The 24,830-nt window shown below is 42.6% G+C and overlaps 1 protein-coding gene across 1 annotated transcript in view; it reads right to left on the bottom strand.

The window, feature by feature from the left end:
* Positions 1-21,083, bottom strand: part of TMTC4 (transmembrane O-mannosyltransferase targeting cadherins 4) — a 132,736-nt gene extending 111,653 nt beyond the window's left edge. Inside the window, 4 exon segments of the mRNA XM_040336162.1 lie at positions 11,237-11,447; positions 15,284-15,372; positions 19,991-20,103; positions 20,913-21,083. Of these exon segments, the coding sequence (XP_040192096.1) occupies positions 11,237-11,404 (168 nt within the window). The 5' untranslated portion in view covers positions 11,405-11,447; positions 15,284-15,372; positions 19,991-20,103; positions 20,913-21,083.
* Positions 21,084-24,830: the final 3,747 nt, after the last annotated feature.

The raw sequence follows: 24,830 nt of genomic DNA, 5'->3' as shown, positions 1-24,830 counted from the left end.
GTCCCAACATCATGCAGCTCGATGCTGGGAAAAAATCTTGACTGTAGGGTACCCCAGCCTCTTCCTGTACCTGAACTTGCAGTACACAGGGGGTTAAAGCATTAGTGAAAAGTCTATTCGCTTTTTTTTTAGTCCCCTGCAGTGGTATGCCATAATGTTCTAGTATGCACCACATACTATCACTTTCATGGTAGGCTTTTTTTTTTTTTTTTTTAAACAGACCCCTCCAGCACTAAGCTATCACCACTGCTGGGGCTCACCATCTTCGCCTGGTCTGCCCAACGGTTTCACAATCCTGGCCATTTGAATGGCCGGGCTGCGATTACATCACTTACATGCATCTTACGGGATTAAATACCGCGGCACAGACCTCTGCCTCAGGGCACACAGTGTGCCCTGAAAGCAGTGACGTCATCGCTATGCTGATGTGAATGTCCTCTTAAATGGTGTACGTTTAGGAGACTGTACCTACAGGCTAGCTATATCATAGGCTTTACCTGTAGGTGCTAATGAAATATTAGAGAGGGTGAAGGCTGCATTCACAATCGCGGCGTTTTGTCGCTGAGAATCGCGGTACAAAACGCCGCTATTTGTCGCCGCAATTCGCGGGACAAAACGCTGTGATTTAGTACGCTGAGGTGTGAATGCAGCCTTAGAGTTTTACTAGCACTTTAATAGCTTCAGGCTTCTGGGATGCGTCTGTGGGAAAAAATTCCAGATGAGGACCTGTCCCCTCTTTCCTCCTCTTCTAAAAAAATGTTCTTTCATTGCCTGTAGCACGATCTGCGAGTGAGGAGAGAATTGTGACTCAGACTCTCCTCTATTCACAGATCGGTCTTACAGTGTCGACCGGAGAAAGCAAACAAAAAAAAAAAAAAGGAGAGAAGAGGTGGGAACTTTTTCCACAGCATCACAGTCGATGCCTGGAGGACAGCCGAAAGAAAGAGGACATAGCACCCTTGCAGTGAAGATTCCTCCAGGATCCAGGCATGCCTGCATGATGCGAGATGGGCTTCCAGGACAGGTAAGTAATGTCACTGAAGCGTAGAGAAGAAAAGAACTACCCCCCCCCCCCCACACAACAAAAAAAAAAAATTACCTAAACTTCAGCCTTAAATGAACCTTACCAATAGCATGACAAAAACGTAGCTGAATTTAGTTACTTTTGGATCAGCGAACCAATCTTATGTCATTGTGTGTCAGTTAATACACGAGCCCGCTCTGCTATTCAAGGAAGCTGGTGACATGTTTATACAGTTACAATACAGGTGACATGTTTATTCAGTTATAATACAGGGTCAATGTATTCTTATTGGTCTAAGATGATGCCCTGGGATAATACAATCATGATGTAATCTTGGTTCCTGTGCTATATATGCTATGACTGACTGCTCATTGGCTTGCTTACACAGCTATGGCCCCTGCTTCTGCCCGTCACCCTGTTGCCAGAAGTTATTGTGAGCGAGTGATCACTATTTTGGGGAAAAAAAACAGTTTCCTTCTGACAGTAGCAGACTACGACACAGAATCATCATTAATCTGCTGATTTTAAGAGAAGCGTTGACGCAGTTACTTGACTGAAGCTTAAGGCAGGGTTTAACAAATTTGCTTGAAATAGGAGCCAGATAAAAAAGTTAGGAGCCAGAAAACGCGCCCCGTCCCGTCGAGCTCGCGCGCAGAAGCGAACACATACGTGAGTAGCGCCGGCATATGTAAACGGAAACCACACGTGAGGTATCGCCGCGATCGTTAGAGCAATAATTCTAGACCTCCTCTGTAACTCAAAACATGCAACCGGTAGAATTTTTTAAACGTCGCCTATGGAGATTTTAAAGGGTAAAAGTTTGTCGCCATTCCACGAGCGGACACAATTTTGAAGCGTGACATGTTGGGTATCAATTTACTAGGCGCAACATTATCTTTCACAATATAAAAAAAAAAATTGGGCTAACTTTACTGTTGTGTTATTTTTTAATTAAAAAAGGTGTATTTTTTCCCCCAAAAAAGTGCGCTTGTAAGGCGCTGCGCAAATACGGCGTGACAGAAAGTATTGCAACGATCGCCATTTCATTCTCTAGGGCGTTAGAATAAAAATATATATAATATTTGGGGGTTCTAATTAGAGGGAAGGAGATGGCAGTGAAAAATTCCATATTAGAACTGCTGTTTTACTTGTAATGCCAACGGCCACCACCAGATGGCGCAGGTGACAGAAGGAAGCTTGGCACTTCACAAGGCCGCGGGCCTCAATTACCGGCCGGTTCGCGGCCCGCACGATCGATCGTTGGCCCGCGACGGCCAGTAACAGAGGCCGCGGCCTTGTAGGCCGTGGCCTCAATTACCGGTGGGCGCCAGGTCACAATTTCTTGTCGCAATTGCGACCTGGCGCCCTCGGATTTTGTCGATCCCTGGCTTAAGGCTGCATTCACACCTGAGCATAGTGGCTTTGAGCGGTTTTACAGTGTTATGCGTGATTTTGGCATGTTTTTATGCACAAATTTGAGCTTTGGCGGTTTTTATTAGCCAATAGTGAAAGCTCATCTGTTGCATTCTTTGTTGCTAGATATTTTAGCTTTTTTACCTTTTCTATTAGCTTTTATTTTTAATATTCATTCATTTATTTATTTTTTCCGTTAGGGGTTAGAGTTAAAGTGGATGTAAACCATCCCCTATACCCAGTGAAGTGAACAGCCTCAGATGATACACAGGGATGAAACAAATCTCCCTACATAAGTTTTACATGTATGTCTGCGGTCTTCAGCTTTTATACATATTCTTTAGAATTCCAACATTGTGTTAGAAGTTCCACTTCCTCATTCAACAGTAGGAGTGAATTTTTGGCACTGTGTGACAGCCGATTGGGAAAAAAAAAAGGCACCCCCCCCCCCCTCCACATAGGCAGCAGAAGGAAGGAATGTGCAGAGCTGTGCCATGACAAGATAAGCTCTTTGCTAATCTATTTATAGCACCCACGACACAAATTTCAGGCTGGTTTTATCGCAGATGTCAGAGAACTTGTAAGAAGTTATCATGCTGATAACAGAAAAATGCAACAGCAGAAAGACACTGGACTTAGGGCTTTGAAGAGAAAAAAGTAAACTTTGCAGATTTATGTGCCTAGGTCAAATTTCATGAATCGGGTTTACATCCACTTTAAGGTTAGGATTAGGAGTGGAGGTTATTTATTTTTTGTTAGGGTGTTAATACTACTAAAGGAATAAATACATGTAAAATAAAAAACACAAATAAATCAATTCGATAAATGAATACTAGGTAATAATAACAAAATAATTAACCCCTAACCCTTTAAAAAAAAAAAAAAAATTATAAATTCCAAAACAAAAAATAAATACATTATTAATATATTTTTTGGGGTTTGGGTGTTTATTATTAAAATAAATATTTTGTAAGGTTTGGGATTAAAGTGGTTGTTAAGCTGCTACTATAAAAAAAAAAAAAAAAAAAAAAAAAAAACACACACAACACCTATCCCCTCTAACATAATATGTCCCCATGTGCCTTTGTTATATATAAAATATGCAGATCTTAACCTATATCAGGGTGGTTCCCGGCGCTCACGTGACTTATTGGCTTTCTTCTCTGCCCATCTGACAGCTCCAGCAAGCAGGGCCAAGCACTCCCAAAGATGTCAGCCGGGAAGGAGAGGAAGAGAAAGAGAGAGGGGGAGAGAAGATGGACAGAGCTCACCAGGACCTGTTCTGATATAGGTACAGATCGGCATATTTTTTTATACAACACGGGCACAGGGACTCAACAATATGCTACAGAGGGGATGGGATGTTTATATTGTAGTTATAAAAGCAGCAGGAGGGGGAGGGGCAAACGCCGACACGAGCAGACAGGCAGGGAGGGGGAGAGGACAACAGAAGGACAAAGCAGGGCTGCGGATGATGGAGGCACATAAACTGACCATGGTGTCAGGGCTCAGCAGCCATGATGAACAGTGGTCCGTTTACAAAGGGGGGGGGGATATAGCCAGGCAGGATCAGCCAGGTTTTTTCTTAGGTGATAGAAGGGGCCAAATTATACAGCACAAGCCTTGTGCTGTATAACATGCTTTAAGGAAACAGGATCGGTTTATTTTTAAGTTAATAAACACTTTATGTATTACACATGATTTATTTATAATGATTGTTAGTTATTTCTGTATTTATATTTATTCATATATTATTACTATTTAAATAAAAAAATCATTTAAAGCAGAAAATCGCACAAAAACATGAGACAAAATGCACAGAAAAAATGCGAATGACGCAATTCCATTAATTTCTATGGGAATAAAAACACACAAAAAAAAATGCTCAAATCTGCCCGATTCAAGGTACAAAAAACAGCGCCAGAACTTTTTTGCACTTCAGGGGACTTGGAGTGGAGATGTGAACCATCTGCATAGAGAATAATTGAGTTTTTTCTCCTCCAGCGTTTTGGTCCGTAGTTCTATATCGATGCATTGTCACAGCTACCATGCGTCTACTATGAGACTACCTTGAAGAAATTTAAATCAATTTTACATCATCATGTGTGCAATTAATCATGTCTATATGAGACTACCTTGAAGAAACTGAAATCAATTTTACATTATGTGTGCAATCGATCATGTCTATATGCAAGTTTGGGCTACATTTAATACATTTTAATATATTTTTTATTTACTATGTAGGAACACTTATGTGTGTGTATACATTTATATGCATTAGAGATCTTTGGGTAAGTGTGAAGCAATACACTGGGAATAATAGTATAGGGCTGCTTTCACACTGATGTGCTGGGGTTTACCAACATCGTGGGTGCAGTGCGGTGCATTTGCGACTTTCCTGGGTTAGTTGCGCTTAGCCATAGACTTCTATTATAACCTGCAGGTTTGGTGTACTTTCTGAATGCAGGAATTTTCAGTGCGCCTTTAGAAAGCGCACCACACCTGCAGGATATAATAGAAGTCTTTTGCAAAGCGCAGCTAACCCAGGAAAGACATGAATGCACTGCACCCACAGTGCACGTAAACTGCAGAACATCAGTGTAAAAGCAGCCTGATAGGGGGCTCAGAACAATGAAATTAAAAAAGAAATCCGAGTATGTTCGACAGGTGGGTGAGGAGGCAATATGTTGCCTCAATACTGGATTTAAACCCATGATTGCCGTGGCAATGCAATTGTAGTATGGTAATTATAGGTTTAAATCACTGTGCATAGTGATCTTTGCTTTCTCCATTTTGTTCAGGTAGATCTCCACCTTTTTAAGGTTGCCTACCCCTGGTGTAGAGTGTAGGGGTTGTAGGCTCAGGTTTTATTTACAGTAGAACTTTTATACTTTAACTGTGCTCCTTTAAAATAGCTATGAAGCCTAAAAAAAAAAAAAAAGGTTTTACCTTAATGCATTCTTTGCATTAAGGTAGATTTTTTTTTTTTAGTTATTGTTATGCCCCCCATGAGCTCTCCCTCACTTCCTGGTCACACAGGCTTTGGTGAGGTAACAGCTCCTGCTGCTGTCAATCAAAGCCGATGGCGTTGGAGCGCGGCCAGATCTCGCTGTCTGTGTCCATAGATGTAGACAGCAAGGTTCATGGGGACATAGCCACACAAGTACAAACCATGGAAAAAGGAGAGGGAGAGGCGAGAAGTGCTGGCAGAGGACCCAAGAAGAGAAGGTTTCGGGGTTGCTCTGTGCAATTCCATTCTACACAGCAGGCAAGTATAAGGCCGTTTTTTTTTTATAACAAACCACACACACAAAAAAAAAAAAAAAAACACACTTACAATCACTTAAGCGTAATTTGTGTGTGCTCAAAGAAATGTTTAATTTACAGTGATCCAACTAGGTCCTTTAGGAGAGAATGGAATTAATCCAATAGACTCAAAATTCATGTACATATGGAGGAAAGCAGGTAATTCCAGAAAACCGTCAAATGTAGTACATTGTAATAAGTATCTGAAATTATAATAATTATTCTCAATAGGGATTCAGCAGCGTTTGCTACATAGGTTGCGCTCACTGTTTGGATACCATAATAGCACTTGTTTCTAATTAATACATTTTTCATAGCAGCTAAAAGCCTGAAATATAGTCAAACAGCCAATCATAGCAGTCCACAGAGCAAACACAGTTGCCAAGTTGCCAGAGTAACTATGAATTCATTAAAAATCGTCAATCTGTTGAAGTCGTTAGATGAAACGCCAGTTAGATCGTGACCCACGACATCCCCGCTAACCCGGAAGTGACGTGTGCGCTTCACCCACTCCGCTTCTCAGACTAGGAAGCTACTACGGTGTTTGCAAGGATTCCCCTGCTCTCCATGGATGTCTGGATCTGGTGATAGCGCCCTCTGGGGTCACATTTATGCTCATTTTATTGTGATTTGATGTACGTAGATAGGTTTAAGGAGGCTTTCAGTGTATGGGCTACTTGGATTAATGAACAGGATTACACTATATTGCTGTTCCTTGTTTTATGGCCTTGTGTGGAGCTCCTGTGCCTGCTGTCCCACCTGCTGGAGATGGTCCGTGACAAAGTGGCTGATGTATTCGCTTACTTAAGGCTCTGATTTTTCAGTCTTCTGGTGAGTTTTAACCCCCTTGGGGAGAGTGCATCACGTGGTGGATTGAGATCATCATTTTCCCTGGTGGAAGGTGCACGCTAGGATTACCACTACTGAAACACCATTCAGCACTTTGGATTGTTTACATCACCTTCACTACATCCAAGACTTTATTCAGTGGTTTTTACCACGAGTCCATCATTGATTTTTTAGCGCTGTTTGTGTATTTAATACTACAGAGACGAACGGTTTTTATTCTTATACCGTGTTTTTATTTTCCTTTTAATTTTAAATGGCTGCTTAATGGTGTATATTGAAAAATATTTTACTATTCTTGTCTCTGTTGGTGCTGCTTAGGATCTGTGGGTTTGATTGGCACTGAGTGGGTGTTCTGCAGGCCTTTATTTACACCCCTTTAAACATATGTATACAGTATATGTTGCCAAAATATCAGCTCTTAGTAAGCAGAGCTGCACGATTCTGGGGAAAATGAGAATCGTGATTTGCATAAAATGAAGATCACGAGTCTCAAAAACAAAAATGTATTTAAAGTTATTTTCAACACAAAACAGAGCTTATGTGCTTAAATACAGTATATGTAAATCTGACGGACCGTTTACATGTTAAATTAAAAACCAGCAGCAAACCTGCTGACCTTACATGCTTGCTGATGTGAAAGAACACCTGATTTTCACATTTAGTTAAATGTGAAAATCAGAGGTGTTCTGTCACATTAGCAAACTTGCAAGGTTTGCTGCTGCTTTTAAAATGTAACATGTAAACAGTCTGTCAGATTTTTATATACTGTATTAAGCACATAAGCTCCGTTTTGTGTTGAAAATAACTGTGAATTTAAAACTCTGTTGGGTGTAACAAGATGTCCGCTTGCCCCCTTCCTCACTAACATTACTGTGCAGGAGTGTGGGGGTGGAGCAAGATGGCGGCGACGAAACGCCACTTCCCCGACGAGACAGCTGCCGCTGGGTGAACCAAGATGGGCGCTGCTCCGGAGCTAGGCCGAAGCCGGGGACTTTCCTATGGCCGCACCCGAAAATCGCGAGTCATCCGGGCCTGGAGATCGCGGGGGGGGTGAATCGAGATTGCGATCATTTCACGATTAATCGTGCAGCTCTACAAGAGAGGCAGTCATAGCAATATGTTACGGCCTAGTGTAAGGGTTTTTATCGTTATCTGTTTCCCTCAAAGGCACAAAGCATATAAGGGAAATCTCACCAAAATGACAGCCGTCACTAGAAGTGTCTAAATTGGAATATACAGTATTGCCTCTTCTGTTTTGATGACTACTGTAAAATGCCCCCTCATTTTGTCTGCAGAACAAGGTAAGACCTTTCTGTTGGGGACACGCATAGCAACAGAAACCTGAAAGTGTTTCTAACACTTCTACGCTATATTTAAAACTGAGAACAAAAAAAAATGCATATCAGTTTTGATGTCAAGCTGTTTTTTCACACATTTAGATTACTAAACCCCTAAAACATTACCGTATATATTTTCTGAAAGCAAAGACCTTAAAGAGAATAAAACTGTATCGGCTCCTATTTTTTTAAATCACACAATATTAGCACAACACTTTGTTAAAAAACAAAGTTGTGATAATATAAAAAAAATAGGCTATCCAATTTGTAAAATATAAAAGATGAGGTTGCACCAAGTGAATAGATTCCCAACATATCAAGCCTTGAAATTCCATCTACCCGTTAAACAGCAACAAACTTCAGTACCCTAAATTTTCCATAGGCAATACTTTTAAAGCCCCTAGAGGTCATCAGTGTGTGTGTGTGTGTGTGTGTGTGTGTGTGTGTGTGTGTGTGTGTGTGTGTGTGTGTGTGTGTGTGTGTGTGTGTGTATTTTTATATTTTAACACCAAACACAAAAAGTCCAGAGACACACATGGATGTGTATTGGACGTTTGGGTGAATGTTCTCCATTTGTTTTGGAAGAGATTACTTTCCTCTGACTGGGAGTGCGTGTAAGCCGCGCCCGCTGCTGCTGACATATGCAATGCCTAATGGTGGCTGGAGAAAGTGACAGATGAACCTTGAAGTGATGTAATGCACATCGCTTTTGTGTTCATCTTACCTAGTGAAGATCAGCAAACATACAGTGCCTTGCGAAAGTATTCGGCCCCCTTGAACTTTTTGACCTTTTGCCACATTTCAGGCTTCAAAACATAAAGATATAAAACTGTAATTTTTTTTGAACAACCAACAAGTGGGACACAATCATGAAGTGGAACAAAATTTATTGGATATTTCAAACTTTTTTAACAAATAAAAAAACTGAAAAATTGGGCGTGCAAATTTATTCAGCCCCTTTACTTTCAGTGCAGCAAACTCTCTCCAGAAGTTCAGTGAGGATCTCTGAATGATCCATGTTGACCTAAATGACTAATGATGATAAATAGAATCCACCTGTGTGTAATCAAGTCTCCGTATAAATGCACCTGCACTGTGATAGTCTCAGAGGTCCGTTTAAAGCGCAGAGAGCATCATGAAGAACAAGGAACACACCAGGCAGGTCCGAGATACTGTTGTGGAGAAGTTTAAAGCCGGATTTGGATACAAAAAGATTTCCCAAGCTTTAAACATCCCAAGGAGCACTGTGCAAGCGATAATATTGAAATGGGAGTATCAGACCACTGCAAATCTACGAAGACCTGGCCGTCCCTCTAAACTTTCAGCTCATACAAGGAGAAGACTGATCAGAGATGCAGCCAAGAGGCCCATGATCACTCTGGATGAACTGCAGAGATCTACAGCTGAGGTCGGAGACTCTGTCCATAGGACAACAATCAGTTGTATACTGCACAAATCTGGCCTTTATGGAAGAGTGGCAAGAAGAAACACATTTCTTAAAGATATCCATAAAAAGTGTTGCTTAAAGTTTGCCACAAGCCACCTGGGAGACACACCAAACATGTGGGAGAAGGTGCTCTGGTCAGATGAAACCAAAATCAAACAATGCAAAACGTTATGTTTGGCGTAAAAGCAACACCGCTCATCACCCTGAACACACCATCCCCACTGTCAAACATGGTGGTGGCAGCATCATGGTTTGGGCCTGCTTTTCTTCAGCAGGGACAGGGAAGATGGTTAAAATTGATGGGAAGATGGATGGAGCCAAATACAGGACCATTCTGGAAGAAAACCCGATGGAGTCTGCAAAAGACCCGAGACTGGGACCGAGATTTGTCTTCCAACAAGACAATAATCCAAAACATAAAGCAAAATCTACAATTGGAATGGTTCACAAAAACATATCCAGGTGTTAGAATGGCCAAGTCAAAGTCCAGACCTGAATCCAATCGAGAATCTGTGGAAAGAACTGAAAACTGCTGTTCACAAACGCTCTCCATCCAACCTCACTGAGCTTGAGCGGTTTTTGCAAGGAGGAATGGGCCAAAAATTTCAGTCTCTCAATGTGCAAAACTGATAGAGACATACCCCAAGCGACTTACAGCTGTAATCGCAGCAAAAGGTGGCGCTACAAAGTATTAACTTAAGGGGGCTGAATAATTTTGCATGCTCAATTTTTCAGTTTTTTATTTGTTAAAAAAAGTTTGAAATATCCAATAAATTTCGTTCCACTTCATGATTGTGTCCCACTTGTTGTCGATTCTTCAAAACAATTACAGTTTTATATCTTTATGTTTAAAGCCTGAAACGTGGCAAAAGGTCGCAAAGTTCAAGGGGGCCGAATACTTTTCGCAAGGCACTGTGTATGATCCCTAGTCTTCCTGTCCTCTACCTGGCAGCACCTGCCATTCAGATTCCAGGTCTGCAGATAGGACTGCAAAGCCCAGGAAAAATGGCGGTGGGAGGGCAAACTGTGGGGGCTGTGGAAGTGATTGGGCAGCTGTTGAGTTGTAGGATTGCTTCCATCCAACAGTTGGCTTGTCAGATTTAAATAAAATTAACCTTTGGTTTTTATTTAGAAATTACAGATACAGAATTATACTATATGTAGGACAATATTCTCAAAATTTAGCCCAGTTTGTTTTATTTTTATTTTTTTAGGAAGACAACAATGTATTTATTACTTTGATATTTTGGTTTAAATGCAAAGTTATCACCGACTGAATAAACAGGTCCACAGCAGAAATATAAAAAGTTCTAAGTCCTTAAACCGGTGGTTCCCCCTAAAACAAATTTCTAACAATACATTCGTAAGACAGCTTACACTGGGGGTAGGCTGGCTTTTGTTTTTTTAGTACATACCTCGATATCGTCATTTCGTCCCTTGGCGGTGGGCGTTCCTAGTTGATTGACGTTCCTCCGACGGGCGCATACTGCGCGTCACGACTTTCCGACAGAAGCCGAACATAATTGCGCAGGCGTCGTATAGAGTCGGCTCTATACGGCGCCTGCGCAGCGACGTTCGGCTTCTTTCGGAAAGTCGTGACGTCACGTATGTGCCCGTCGGAGGAACGTCAATCAACTAGGAACGCCCACCGCCAAGGGACGAAATGACGATATCGAGGTATGTACTAAAAAAAAACAAAACAAAAGCCAGCCTACCCCCAGTGTAAGCTGTCTTACGAATGTATTGTTAGAAATTTGTTTTAGGGGGAACCACCCCTTTAAGGAATATAAAAGGTACAAGAGCTGAAGTGGTTAAGAATGAATAACTTTTTGGACACATAGTAAACATGTCAGACCTTACCTTGTTATTGATGATGGCCTCCGAGTCATCAAACACAAAGTTGCCATTATAACTGTTTACAAAGCACACAAAAGAAACAAATCCTACTAGGCATCTAGCCCAGAATGGTGAAAGGCTGAACAATGGAATGTCTTGATCCAGGGATTCTGATGATGCCATGTTATACATTCATTACAACCTATGCACTTCAGCATTGTGTATATTTGCAAACCTACAATTAAAAAGAAAAAGGTTTACCATCCTCTTCTGTGGAAGCATTTGTAAGATCAAAAATGACAGATGTGTTCGCACTATAAAGTTTTCATAAAGGGCCCTAAATCGTGGTATATTAAAATTCATCTGTACATAAAATGTTGCAGACTTTTGATTTTTTTTTATTAGCCAAATTACATTTTTGAATAAAAACATATCAAAATCAAACTTTTTTTCCCACACGATAAACCCGGTCGGATCCGCCTGTCCGTTTTCCAGGCGTATCCGAGCGGGCCACCCATTGACTCCAATGGGCAGGCAGATGTCAGCGGAGATGTGTCCGCTGACACCCACCTGTCATCTTATCCACTAAAAACAGACGTATGGCGATTTGTTCAGCCATCCCTCTGGTGGATCAGATGAGATCTAATGAAAACGGGTCAGATGTTCCCATTGAAATCAGCGGGGCTCCAAAAAGGTTCCTCCCCGCTCAGTGAGCAGAGACAGACCTCTCACCTGCCGGCTCAGCGGAGCGATCTCCCGCTGAGCTGGCAAACTCCTCAGATGAGCAGATGAACCCCGTGTGAAAGGGGCCTAAAAAAGAAGGATGAGCTATGTGGCAGAAGATAGCAAGATGTAACCGTAAAAAACAGCCAAGATCAAACCACCAATTTACATACTATATGCATTAAATATCAGATTTTCATGTCAAGTGTAATTTTGTCTATCTATTAATTTTTCATAAATGGAAGGTGGGTCTTCTGTGCTTGCAACCTGTTTCTGCAATCATGAATAGCCGGTTTACACACAGCTACTATTAAATCTACCTTACACTTGCAACCTTCTACTGTACATGACACCTGCTCTGTGAAGTTTGTGTGTGTGTGTGTGCGTTTGCGCATGTGTGTGCGCTGAAGAGGACAATAGGAAATTAGCCAAGATCTTACTTTAAATCACTGTCAATTTATCACATTGCCTAGATCAGCCTTCCAAATTTCAACTCGCCTGCTTGCATTTGGTGATTGAAAATGCCAACCGCTGTCAAACAAAGTCCAGCCTCCTGACTGGCTCCTATGATAGACAGAACAGTGGTCCAATGCGGGGAAATTGAAGTAGGCTGACGTCCAACATAGGAGTGGGTCCAGGAGGCAGACTTTGTTTGACAGCAGTCGGTGTTTTTTTTACATCCAATCTGTGTCAAAAAAGGAGATCACCTCTCTGTGTGATCCGGCCAGCTATCCTCTTCCTCTCCCTTTCCCACTGTTTCCTGGCCGATCTCATGAAGCTGCATTGATGGGCACAGATAAGCTGTGCCATTTAATGAAACAATTTACGAGGGTGTGTTTAGGGGCCGGGTGTAACTCTTAATGCCTGACTAGAAGCTCAGGACTTGAAACTTTTCCCTTCACGTCTTGTCTCAGAGCCAAAAGAGCGAGTAAGGAAATCCTTCCAAAATTAGGAACTACCTGGATTTCTCCAGTAATAGTGACCCCCATTGGAAGAATCCTGCTCTGGGGATAACCTTAAATTTAGGATTTTCTTTAATGTCCGTTAAAAACAGTAACCGGAACAAATGCAGAAGGTGAATCTCCCCAAAAGGGACACGGAGAGCAAAGAAACAAAAACAACAAAACAAACTGCCTTTACTTATACTTTAATGCCCAACTACAACATTTTTTATTTAGTTTTGGACAAAATAGGATTGGTTTGGGACCCCTCTCAGGTTTTTATTGGGTCTGTGTCCCTAATGGGGAGCTTCCCCCTCCATTTCCTGTCCGGACAGGAAGTCATAAAAAATATCTCCTCTGCAGACACAAAAACACATCTATTCAGTATTATTATTACTACTACTACTTGTGTCACGGTGACACTCACTCCTTTCATTTTCATCCTATTGTTACAGAGATAGGGTGCAAACTTTTCCAATAGGCTTTTGGACAGCAGTAACATTCACAGAAGAAATTTGTTTCAAAACTAAAACAAAAATGTTTGGCTGCAATTTTGGCACAATATCTTTAGCTGGCATTGTTAATTTAATTTAAAGAAGAGCTCCATCCAAAAGGGGATGCTCCGCTTGTCTACCTCCTTCAGCTGTCACATTTAGGGTGGGGGGGGACCTGGTTTTGTGACGGCAAACTCAGCCAGAAGTTCAGCCCTCCTCCCTCCCCTGCAGCCAGCCCAATCACAAAGTGCAGTGCGCTTCGTGCATGCTCAGTAGGGAACCAGCTGTGAAGCCGCAAGGCTTCATTGCTGGTTTCCCTTAGGGCAGATGGTGACAGCAGAACCTGCTAGACGATTGAAAAAAAAAAAAAAACTCGGCTTGGGTGAAGACACCACTGGATTCCTGGACAGGCAAGTGTTCCAATATTAAAAGTCAGCAGCTAGAATATTTTTGCAGGACCCTGGAGCTCCTCTTTAACTGCTTGCTGCCTGCCCACCATCAAATGACAGAGGGATGGTGCAGCTCTTGTTCTGGGTGGACGTCATATCACAGCACCCAGAACGGTCGTTGGCACGCAATGCGACCATGCCGTGACCCTGATCTCTGTAAAGAGCAGATGGAGAGCAAGTCTGCTTCATCTCCTCGTAGGAACACCCGGACATGTAATCAGGGCACTGATCATCAGTGCCCTGATTACAGTAAAGCCCCCCAGTGCCAATCAATAATACCAGTCACTGCTGCCTTTCAGTGTCCATCAGTGCCACCTCATTAGCGCCCAATAGTGAAGGAGAAAAATTACCCATATTTATCTGCATATAACACGCACTTTAACTTTAAGAGGGAAGTTTCAGGAAAAAAAAAAAAAACTTCCCACAGCCCCCTGCGTATAACACGCAGGCAAAGTTTATCCTCTATTTTCAGGGTAAAAAAGTGAGTGTTATACGCCAATAAATACAGTACTTATTTACAAAATTTACTGACAGAAACTAAAGAAAAGCTTTTATTAATTTTTCTAAATTTATGGTCTTTTTTCCTAGTAAAAAAAAAAAAAATCCAGCAGTGATTAAATATCACCAAAAGAAAGCTCTGTGTGAAGAAAATAATAAATGTATTTGGGTACAGTGTTGCATAACCACACAATTGCTATTCAAAATGCAACAGCGCTGAAAGCTGAAAATTGGCCTGGGCAGGTAGGGGGTGAAAGTGACCTGTATGCAAGTGGTTAAGGCAAACAACAAAGTTTTTCAATCCATTTTATTTAGTTTGACGTTGCTAGGTTTTTGAAATTAGGTTTTAAATAAATTCAGTACTTTACTAAATGTATACATTTGCTTAAATAAACATTTTATACATGCCAAAAAAAATCCTGTAGCAGCTTGCCTTAAAGCTGAACTTAAAGTGGTTCTAAAGGGCAGAAAGTATTTTTGTACTTTAATGCATTCTATGCAACATCTTTCTGCATGTAGCTCTCCCCCCCCTTATACTTACCTGAGCCCGATCTCAATCCAGCGCTGTGCACATTTGGCTCCCTCCATTCTCTTTGGCTCAAACACAGCAGTGAGTGTCATTGGCTCCTGCTAATCACAGCCAATAGGGAGGAAGCAAGTGACAAGGCTGAACTATGCTCTCTGTGTCTCTTTTGGACACAGAGAGCTGGGCTCGAGAGCGAGCACACACACACACACACACACGTGTCCCCATAGCAAGCAGCCTGCTATGGGGGCACTTGGCGGAGGGAGGAGCCAGGAGCAGCAGCGGGGGACCCAAAAGAGGGAGTATCAGGGCTGCTCTCTGCAAGTCCATTGCACAGAGCAGGCAAGTATAACATGTTTGCTATTTAAAAATGGAAACCTTTCCAATCACTTTAAATGCTTATATATGCAAAGGGTATCAATAAAAAGGATTTTACCTACCTTATCCCACACTTCCCCTGGCGCTCCAGCTTGTGAGTAGTTCCTCTGCCAGGCTATAGGCCATGCATATTGACTCGTACTTGTGAGCCCTGAAGCAGATGAGGGATTGAAAAAAAAAAGAAGAAGTGTTCATTCATGCTGTGTGTGTGTGTGTGTGATATATATGTGTGTATGAGTATGTATACATATACACAATATCGATACACCCATCATGCTCTTTTAGGGGATTTTGGACACATTCTTTATAGCCCCGCACCTTTCTCTGATAATATATTAATATATATTTTATATACACTTGCTACGCAATTTTTTCAGATTGGTGCAGGTCAGATGTGTTCCCCAATTATACACTTCACATGCATCACTATGCGGAAATCCTGACCCCTCTCTCGGGTGTTCCTGTGGTCTATATGGGCTGCTCCTGCCTCAGCCCCAGGTCAGACACTGTACCTGATGTTCCCCCCTTTCCCCACATAGAAGCTGGGCTCTTGCCCTAGACCAGTGATGGCAAACCTTGGCACCCCAGCTGTTTAGGAACTACATTTCCCATGATGCTCTTGCACTCTGCAGTGTAGTAGAGCATCATGGGAAATGTAGTTCCAAAACATCTGGGGTGCCAAGGTTCGCTTTCACGGCCCTAGACGTATCTTTTCAAGCTAGGGAATTCGTTCCATCATATCATTTTTACATCTTTTAGATGATATTTTACATCCTACTCCTGATGAGTGGACATGTTCCACAAAACGCGTAGAGTTCCGTAACATCAAGACAATTTAAATCTTAATAACCCGATTTTCATGAAATCGCTCATGCCAACAGTATCATGATTGAAAAGAAAATGTAGTAACTGCACAGGTGAAAAATAATAAAAAAAAAAAAAAGCAGCTGGGAATCACACAACAGAACATTTGTGTAAAAACATAAAAACAAGAGATTGCTGCGCTAGTGTCTAAAAAAACCTGGATAATAAATCAGTGTCCATATGTGTCCAAACTAGGGTTGCCACCTCATCCCTTTAAAACAGAACACATATTAATTACACAGGTTCTGAGGCTAATTTAATGCAGATAAGGCATTAGGTGAGTTTAATTACCACCTTAATCAGCCACAGAACCTGTGTAATTAATATGTGTTCTGTTTTAAAGGGATGAGGTGGCAACCCTATTCCAAACACTCCTCGTGATTCCTGGAATGAAGCACAACAGACACCCAAAGTGCACCTTCCACTGTGAAGTATAAAAGATGTGCCCTTAACGCATAGATAGACTCCACGTTATAGGAGCCTAGCACAGCATGGATTCACACACCCCATTAAAAGGATTCATCCATGAAAAGCAGACAAAGATGCCATTGAAATCAGTCTGATCATGTACTGGTATATCATGAATGCATTTTAACAATCATGTGCTGAATCCTACACAAGTCAAGTTAAGAGAGTGCGATTTTCATATACCACTATCTACTATGTATTGGTCAATGTAAATATTATTATGCATTTACTAACTGGAACTAGTATCCCTCTATTCCTGTTCTGGTGACAACTCAAAATTTAGGATTCTCTTTCACGTGGTTTGTCAGCGATAACAGCCACCAGGACAAACAGAGGATGAATCTCCCCAAGTCCCTACTCACACGACTTTACTGCGATTTTATCACGATTCTGCAGCCGCGATTTCAGGGAATGCCTGTTTAACTTGCATTAAAGTTGGACCAAAGCAGTACAAGGACTACTTTGAAGTCGCACAGATATGAATGGTACTCATTGGAAATCATGGGGTACGACTTGTCATGCGAGTTTGCCGTCCCAAGTTGCACAACTGTGAAAGGGGCCTAACAGGGACACAGACAGGTGTTCTAATCCCCCTCTACTATGTCCAAAACTAAAAAGAAAGCAAAGTTGTGCATTTAGTTGTACTTTATTGATAAAAAGAACTGCCATAACGTCTAATATAATATCTTATATAATTTAGATCCGTGTAGAGTTCAGCTTTAAAGTGTTTCTAACCCTCAGGCTGGATTCACACTTGTGCGGTGCGAATTCCAGCTCTTATCTCTGCAAAGAGAAGAGAGCTGTTCAGCCGATCATCTCTGTTTTAGCTGCGAATTTGGAGTGTATTGAGGAGAATGAGAGAAAGCATCTGCGAATCAGATGCGTGCCCATAGAAGATAATGGGCCTGAATTCCCACCCGAGCCGCACCGCAATGCCTAGAAAACGCACGTGTTTTTTGGGCAATGCGCAGTGCGAATGCATCGCACATATGTGAACCAGGCTCATTGAAATCAATGTATTTTATAATGCGGTTTAAGTCGCACTGAATTCGCATAGGTGTGAACCCGGCCTCAGACATAAAATCTGAACAAAGCATAGCCCTCTTTAGTGTGTACTTGTCTCAGTTAAGAGCACCAAGTGGTCGATTAACTAAAATCGAAGTGTAAAATCTGGTGCTGCTTTGCATAGAAACCAATCAGCGTCCAGTTTTTTTTTTTGTCAAAGCTTAATTGAACAAGCTGAAGTTAGAAGCCGATTGGCAATCATGCATTGCTTCACCAGATTCTGAGTGCACCAGTTTTAGTAAATCTACCCCAGGTGTCATTTTTGTTTGCCGCTTTGTTCCTCTGCTATCAGCATGAGTCACTTCTGGCAAGTTTTCATGACACCAAGAGGGAAAAAAAGGGTGTCAGGGGAGGGATCTCCAGCTGAATTACAGCCTCAGCTCTGTTCCTGTGTAAAGGGGGTGTCCCTTCCCTGCAATCAGCTCTCACTGAGCTCTGCAGTGTAACTTCAGTTCTACATCCCCATTTTTCTGAAAACCTTAATACATTTTGGACTTTGAATAAATGTCGTGAGGAGAAGACTGCAGATAGAGGAGGTACAACTTATGTAGAAGGATTTTTTTCATCGTTGTGTATCACCCGATGCTAGTGACTTTACTGGGTTTATGCACACTATTCGATTTTCTGCAGATTTTTGTCTTTAGATTTACCAAACCACGTAGTGCAAGGGCCTGCCTGATTGCATACAAATTCAAACTCTTAAAGGGGTTGTAAACCCTCATGCTTTTTCATCTTAATGCATCCTATGCCCCCCAGCCCCTCCCCGTTTTACTTACCTGAGCCCGGTTTTCTTCTACTCGGGGACCATCCCATCAGCTACGGCTGGTGTCTCGTGTCCTGATTGGATAGATTGATAGCAGCCCAGCCATTGGCTCCCACTGCTGTCAATGAATTCCAATGACATGGGCACGGGGGGCGAGTCATACATTCGGCGGCTATGGACGCCTAATGTATGACTCGGGTAACCCCCTTGGGAGAGCGCTTCACCCAGGGGGTTATCTAATGCAGGGAGGATCAGCCGAGGGACCCCAGAACAGGTGGATCGGGGCCACTCTGTGCAAAACGAGCTGAACAGTGGAGGCAAGTATGACATGTTTGTTAAAATAATAATTGTTTGTTTAATAATAATAATAATAATAATAATAATAATAATAATAATAATAATAATAATAATAGATCCTTTACAATCACTTTAAGTTTTGATCTCATATTATATGGTTTTGGTAAATCTAAAGACAAAAGTCTGCAGAAAATCTAATAGTGTTTATGGGGCCTAAGCATTTACAACCACTTTAAAGCGGTAGTTCACCCGCAAAAAAAATTTAAGATTAAATTCATGCTCGTTTTGTCAAGGGGAATCGGCTATTTTTTTTAAAAACGAAGCAGTACTTACCGTTTTAGAGAGCGATCTTCTCCGCCGCTTCCGGGTATGGTCTTCGAGTCTGGGTGTTCCTTCTTTATTGACAGTCCTCCGACAGTCGCATCTATCGCGTCACGAGTAGCCGAAAGAAGCCGAACGTCGGTGCGGCTCTATACGGCACCTGTGCACCAACGTTCGGCTACTTTTGGAAAATCGTGACGCAATGGATGCGACCTTCGGAAGCCTGTCAATCAAGAAGGAACGCCCAGACCCGAAGACCATACCCGAAAGCGGCGGAGAAGATCGCTCTCTAAAACGTTAAGTACTGCTTCGTTTTTAAAAAAACAACTAGCCGATTCCCCTAGACAAAATGAGCATGAATCTAATCTTAAAAAAAAATTTGCGGGTGAACTTCCACTTTAAGCAAGGGTGCAGATTGTTATGTCTGAAGCAAAGCTAATTCAAAAGACAGCCTACAAAAAAACTGTATATAAAATGCCTTTGTGAAACCATGGAAGGCAAAAATCCCATTAAAAACAGCTTTTAGGTAAACTTTGCAGGAGTAATTTTAAAACGTGCACTTACTCTAGTTTCCCTTTATTTTCATCCATTGCTTGTAATGTGTTTCTCCAATGGGGAAAGTCACAGCACAACCCTACATTTTAATACTAATGTTCTCATTTTAATACTAATAAATTTGTACAATCATTTACACAACTGACTTTAATCTTTAGTGCACATCTGTGAAAGCTGGGTCATACCTGATGTAGTCCTGTGATCATCTGTGTCATGTTACATTGCAATAGTAGCTGCGCTTTTTTTAGCAGTACACATCACCTGACATGTACTGTGCGAGTCTACAGGGGGTTAGGGATGATGCAGATATAGTGCAATACACAGGCACCAGCAGCATCAATCTAGAAGTAGGTACAAAGCATGCAGAACGTGTATAGATCTCCTCTGGTCATAAAGATTGAATACAAGCATCCTTAAAGACAAAAGAAAAACTCACTAGATGCTGGCAGTGCTGCTTCTATTGTTACTGTACTACTGCTGCTGTCTTTGTTGTATCCTCCTCCTCCTGCTGCTGCTGTCTGGGTGCTTCCATCACAGGGGAGGGAACGGCTGCGAATGACAAACACACATTAAACGGGGAGAAAGCAAAACACACACCTATTAAAAGGAGCCTTTTACACACTGCTCTGCCTCGTAACATCACACTTTCCATATGGTGGAATCAAAGACCATCCCTATTGGCTCATCCTCCTCCATACACCGATTGGTCAATCTCATCTACCTACTCATTGGACGGGCTTCAATTGTTCTAATAAAGACACACAGTGTATAGAGCTGAACAGAATACACTACGTTAGGTAGAATCCAGGTGACCGTGTCATCCTTTTTCTGGAACGTGATCTGCTCAGCAAAGTTTGAGTGTGGATAGCACAGCGGGATTCAGACACCGACAATGCCCATTGATTCATGTTCTGTGTCCACATACATGTATAGTATAGCAGATTGCTGTAGTAAATCATAAATCAGGAAACACAGGCTGCCTAATGTGGACTAGTAACTGCAGATTTTCTTCTTTTGTTATTGCTGCTTAATAATGGGAAGACATATGCAGGAGCAGATGTGTTTGTGTGTGTGCGGATGACATTGTGTCATTTAGGTATGCCAGACTCCTGTCACTAGCAATGGCTCACTAGGATCTGGCAGCGAGCCACAAACGTTACAACTTCTATACTCCGCTATTGTGTCATGTGGAGTATAACACTTCTATTCTTAACAGATTAAACAAATTGGAGGAGGATAACAATACAACACTTATTATCAGTGGCTACCCCACCTCCTCCACACATTACCCTCTCTGGTTACATCCACCAATGTAATTAGGAGGGCTCCTACCTCTGTGCCACCATCACATGGCTCACCTGTGACAATGGGGAGCTGAACCCTCGTCAGCTGGATTCCCCCCCCCCCTGCAGGGGAGACTGGCACAGGGAAGATGAGCCACTGCAGGTGATCTCCACAGGAAACCACGCATGGCTCGGAATATAGAATGAGAGCAGGAAAAACTTCATTCCGTACGAGCTGGAGGGAAACGCTGAGGAAGTGTACAGAGCACGCATGCTTACTACTACATACACTGTGCACACAGCGCCAGGTTCCATGGGCTCACCGCTGTACGGAATGACTTGCTCACCGCTGTACGGAATGACCCCTAACCCTGTATGGAGTGACCTGCTCTGTACGGAATGAACCGCTCACCACTGTACGGAACGACCTGCTCTGTACGGAATGAACCGCTCACCACTGTACGGAACGTCCTCCCTGCACCCGGATCAGCCCCCCGCCCGGGGTTGGGAGAGGTTGGGAAACGCTGGACAAAAATAACTAACCCTTTTCTTTTTTAGCGGGAGGAAACCTCGGTTTCCGCCTATGGAATGCGCCCTGCACAAATACTGCGTGAGGTATGCCATGAGCATCCCAGACAAGCCAGCCTTTGTCCTAAGGGTTACACCCCCCTCCAGGTAAAATACAACTCATGTTTTTCTAGAAGCACATGGACAGGTAAACATTACAGGGAAGGGAGGGACACTGTAACTAAAGGCCCATACACACACGATGGGACAATTGTCCGATAATCCTACCGTCTGTATGCTCCATCGGACAATTGTTGTCGGAATTTCCGACAACAAATGTTAGCTGTGCATGCTCTCAAATTGTCCGGCAACAAATGTGTTTTGTTGGATTATCCGACCGTGTGTACACAAATCCGTCGGACTACACAGCCCGCTAGAAATCTAAGGGAGAACGTAGATTTTCAGTCCAAGGACCTCGGCTTTGGAATGCTCTACCCACAACCATTCGCATGGAAGAAAACCATTCGCATGGAAGAAAACCATCCGGCTTTTAGGAAAAAACTGAAGACCCATCTCTTCTGAAGGATCAGCACGACTCTGGATACAAGCGCCTTGAGGCGATTCGGTTCGCATTTGTCAGCGCCATACAAGTTACTCACTCACTAAAATCCAAAGTACAAACACGCATGCTCCGAAGCAATGCTAAACATCAGACAACAATAGCAGAAGTTTCCCAAAGGGTGGCACTAAAGAGCAAACAAAACACGTAGTTTCGTGAATGTTGGCTGAAAAAGTTCTGCCGTCTTTATGCAGAACAAGATCACAGCCAACGCCCTTCGCACAAAAATCCACCAATTTGTCCGATGGAAATCTGATCGTGTGTATGAGGCTTTACCCACAAAGATAAGGCAGTGACTAGAGCAAAGGTCTCCAAACAAAGGGCCAGTTTATTGTCCTTCACACTTTAGGGGTGCCAGACTGTGACCAGCGGCAGTGGAAATTTTTCTGGCATCAATGGGCATAAACATCACCATATTTGGTATTAGAGGGAGGAATAGTGCCCCATCGTTGGTATCATTGGGAGAAATAGTGGTTCTAATATTGGTGTCAGTGGAAAAAATGGTGCTCCATTGTTGGTGTCAGTTGGCAGAATAGTGTCTTATATCAGAGAGACAAATAGAACCCCAAGGGCCGGATAAAGGCAAAGGGCCGGACTGGACTAGAGCAATGTGGGGTCTTCTACTAGTTCCACTCATGCGTGATAATGTTCAAGAGTAAGGATGAGCTCCGGCGTGTTCGCATAGAACACGTGCAGAGCCCGCCAGGAAGTCGGCACCCGCGCTGCGCTAATCACAGCCAGGCAGACATTGTCCGATGCTTGGCTGCAGAGAAATGTCTCCCTGGCTGTGATTAGCGCAGCGCGGGTGCCGACTTCCTGGCAGGCTCTGCACGTGTTCTATGCGAACACGCCGGAGCTCATCCTTATTCAAGAGATGTTTTACGGACAACCTTCACACCAACTAATAGAATATCGTTTGTTCGCAAACGATACGACACAATTTTTCCATTTTTTTTTCAATCAGTCTTTTTCATTCACAATATCAATATCGGGTATTACTTGCTGGGCATCAACAAGTAGAAAATTGTTTGCAAAATGGAAATTTTCACCCGCTTTTTTTTTTTTTTATTATCATGTATTCCTGCCATTAGGCAGTGAAACTGATCAGATCATCTGTGCAAAATAATGGAAACCCTGAAAACATGACCTGGGGGGCGCCTTGAGGACTGGAGTTGAGAAACAAGAGGACAGGACTATAAGGCCCCTTTCACACATGCGGATGTTCGTTTCATCAGTTGTCACATTTTTTCAAAGAAATGTCCACTGCCGCCTTCGTGTTCTGTCGCAGTAGGAAACCTATTGAAACGCATAGTGCATGCGCAATAAGCAATTTTGTTCACAACGTCACTTCCGTTGCATTTTCTGATGGGTAGTGATATTCTGATAGAACACCGGCCCATTCACAAAGCGCTTTGTAAAGTAGGAAGCCCACTGTGAACCCTCAGGCCGGGTTCACACCTATGCAAATTGAGTGCGGATTAAACCGCATCCAATTCGCATAACATTATAAAATACATTGATTTTAATGAGGCTGGTTCACATATGTGCGGTGCATTCGCACTGCGCATTGCCCAAAAAACGCGTGCGTTTTCTAGGCATTGCGGTGCAGCTCAGGTGCGAATTCAGGCCCATTATCTTCTATGGGCACGCATTTGATTAACAGATGTGTTCGCTTCTCATCAGGATTTCTCTCCTTCTCCTCAATACACTTCCCCCCTCCCCCTCTCCCAGGTCTCCAAATTCACAGCTAAAACGGAGATGATCTGCTCAACAGCTCTCTTATCTCTTTGCAGAGATAAGAGAGCTGGAATTCGCACCGCACTAGTGTGAATCCAGCCTCAAGGCTTCACTGCTGGTTTTCCTTAGGGCCCATGCACACAGGACATTTAAAAAATGCCAGCCTTACAGTAGCGCTAAAAACGTGGCTAAACTTGAAAAACTGGTGTTTTTAGCACTTAGCCACGTTTTTACATTAGCGTTATTACGCGTTTTCTTGATTTCTTTGGCGCTAGGCCTTTGGCGTTTTCATTAAAAAATACTTGCTATAATGAAAAGAGCCGAAAACGTCAAACGCAGCTTGATGCGTTTAGATGCGTTTTTGGGGCGTTTTTACTGCTCCTGGAAGCACAGGGTGTTTTCTACTGCCCCTAAATTCTTATGCCTCCAAACACCTCTGACAGTTTATGTGTGCATGACACATAGGCTATCATGGAGGGGCTTTTAGAGGCAGTTAAAAAATGTTTTTTCAAACACCTCTAACAGCAGCTGTAAAAACGTCCTGTGTGCATGAGCCCTTAGTCAAGATGGAGGCGCCAGCACCCAATAGTTACAATAGGACACTTCTGGATTCTTGGACAGGTAAGTGCCCTAAAATTAAAAGTCAGCCGCTACAGCATTTGTAGCGGCTGACTTATTTTTTTTCTGAAGGAGCCTGAGGCTCCTCTTTAACCACTTGCCTACTGGGCACTTATACTCCCTTCCAGCCCAGGCCAATTTTCAGCTTTTAGTGCTCTCACACTTTGAATGACAATTGCACAGTCATGCAACACTGTACCCAAACACAAATAGAGCTTTATTTTGGTTGTATTTAACTCGGTTTTAATTTTTTTTGCTAAATAACCAAAATAAAGACTGTAAACTTAAAACAAAAAAAACATTGTCAAAGTTTTATTACATTGCAAACAGGTAATTTTTTTTCCTGCCTGATGGGCAGCACCAGTGCTGAGACAAGGTCACCCAGTGCCCAGGGCGAAGATGAAAAACTGCGCCCCCCCCCGGGAAAAGCTACAGTGATGGGATCTATGCTTATGTATCAGTGACCGTGCATTAACTTTCCTGCTGCATATTACCAATACCATTACTAATTA

The sequence above is a fragment of the Rana temporaria genome, chromosome 2, assembly GCF_905171775.1.
Source record: "Rana temporaria chromosome 2, aRanTem1.1, whole genome shotgun sequence".
Lineage (NCBI taxonomy): Eukaryota > Metazoa > Chordata > Amphibia > Anura > Ranidae > Rana > Rana temporaria.
The sequence above is the reverse complement of the archived record's forward strand: the minus strand, read 5'-3'. Positions and strand labels throughout refer to the sequence as shown.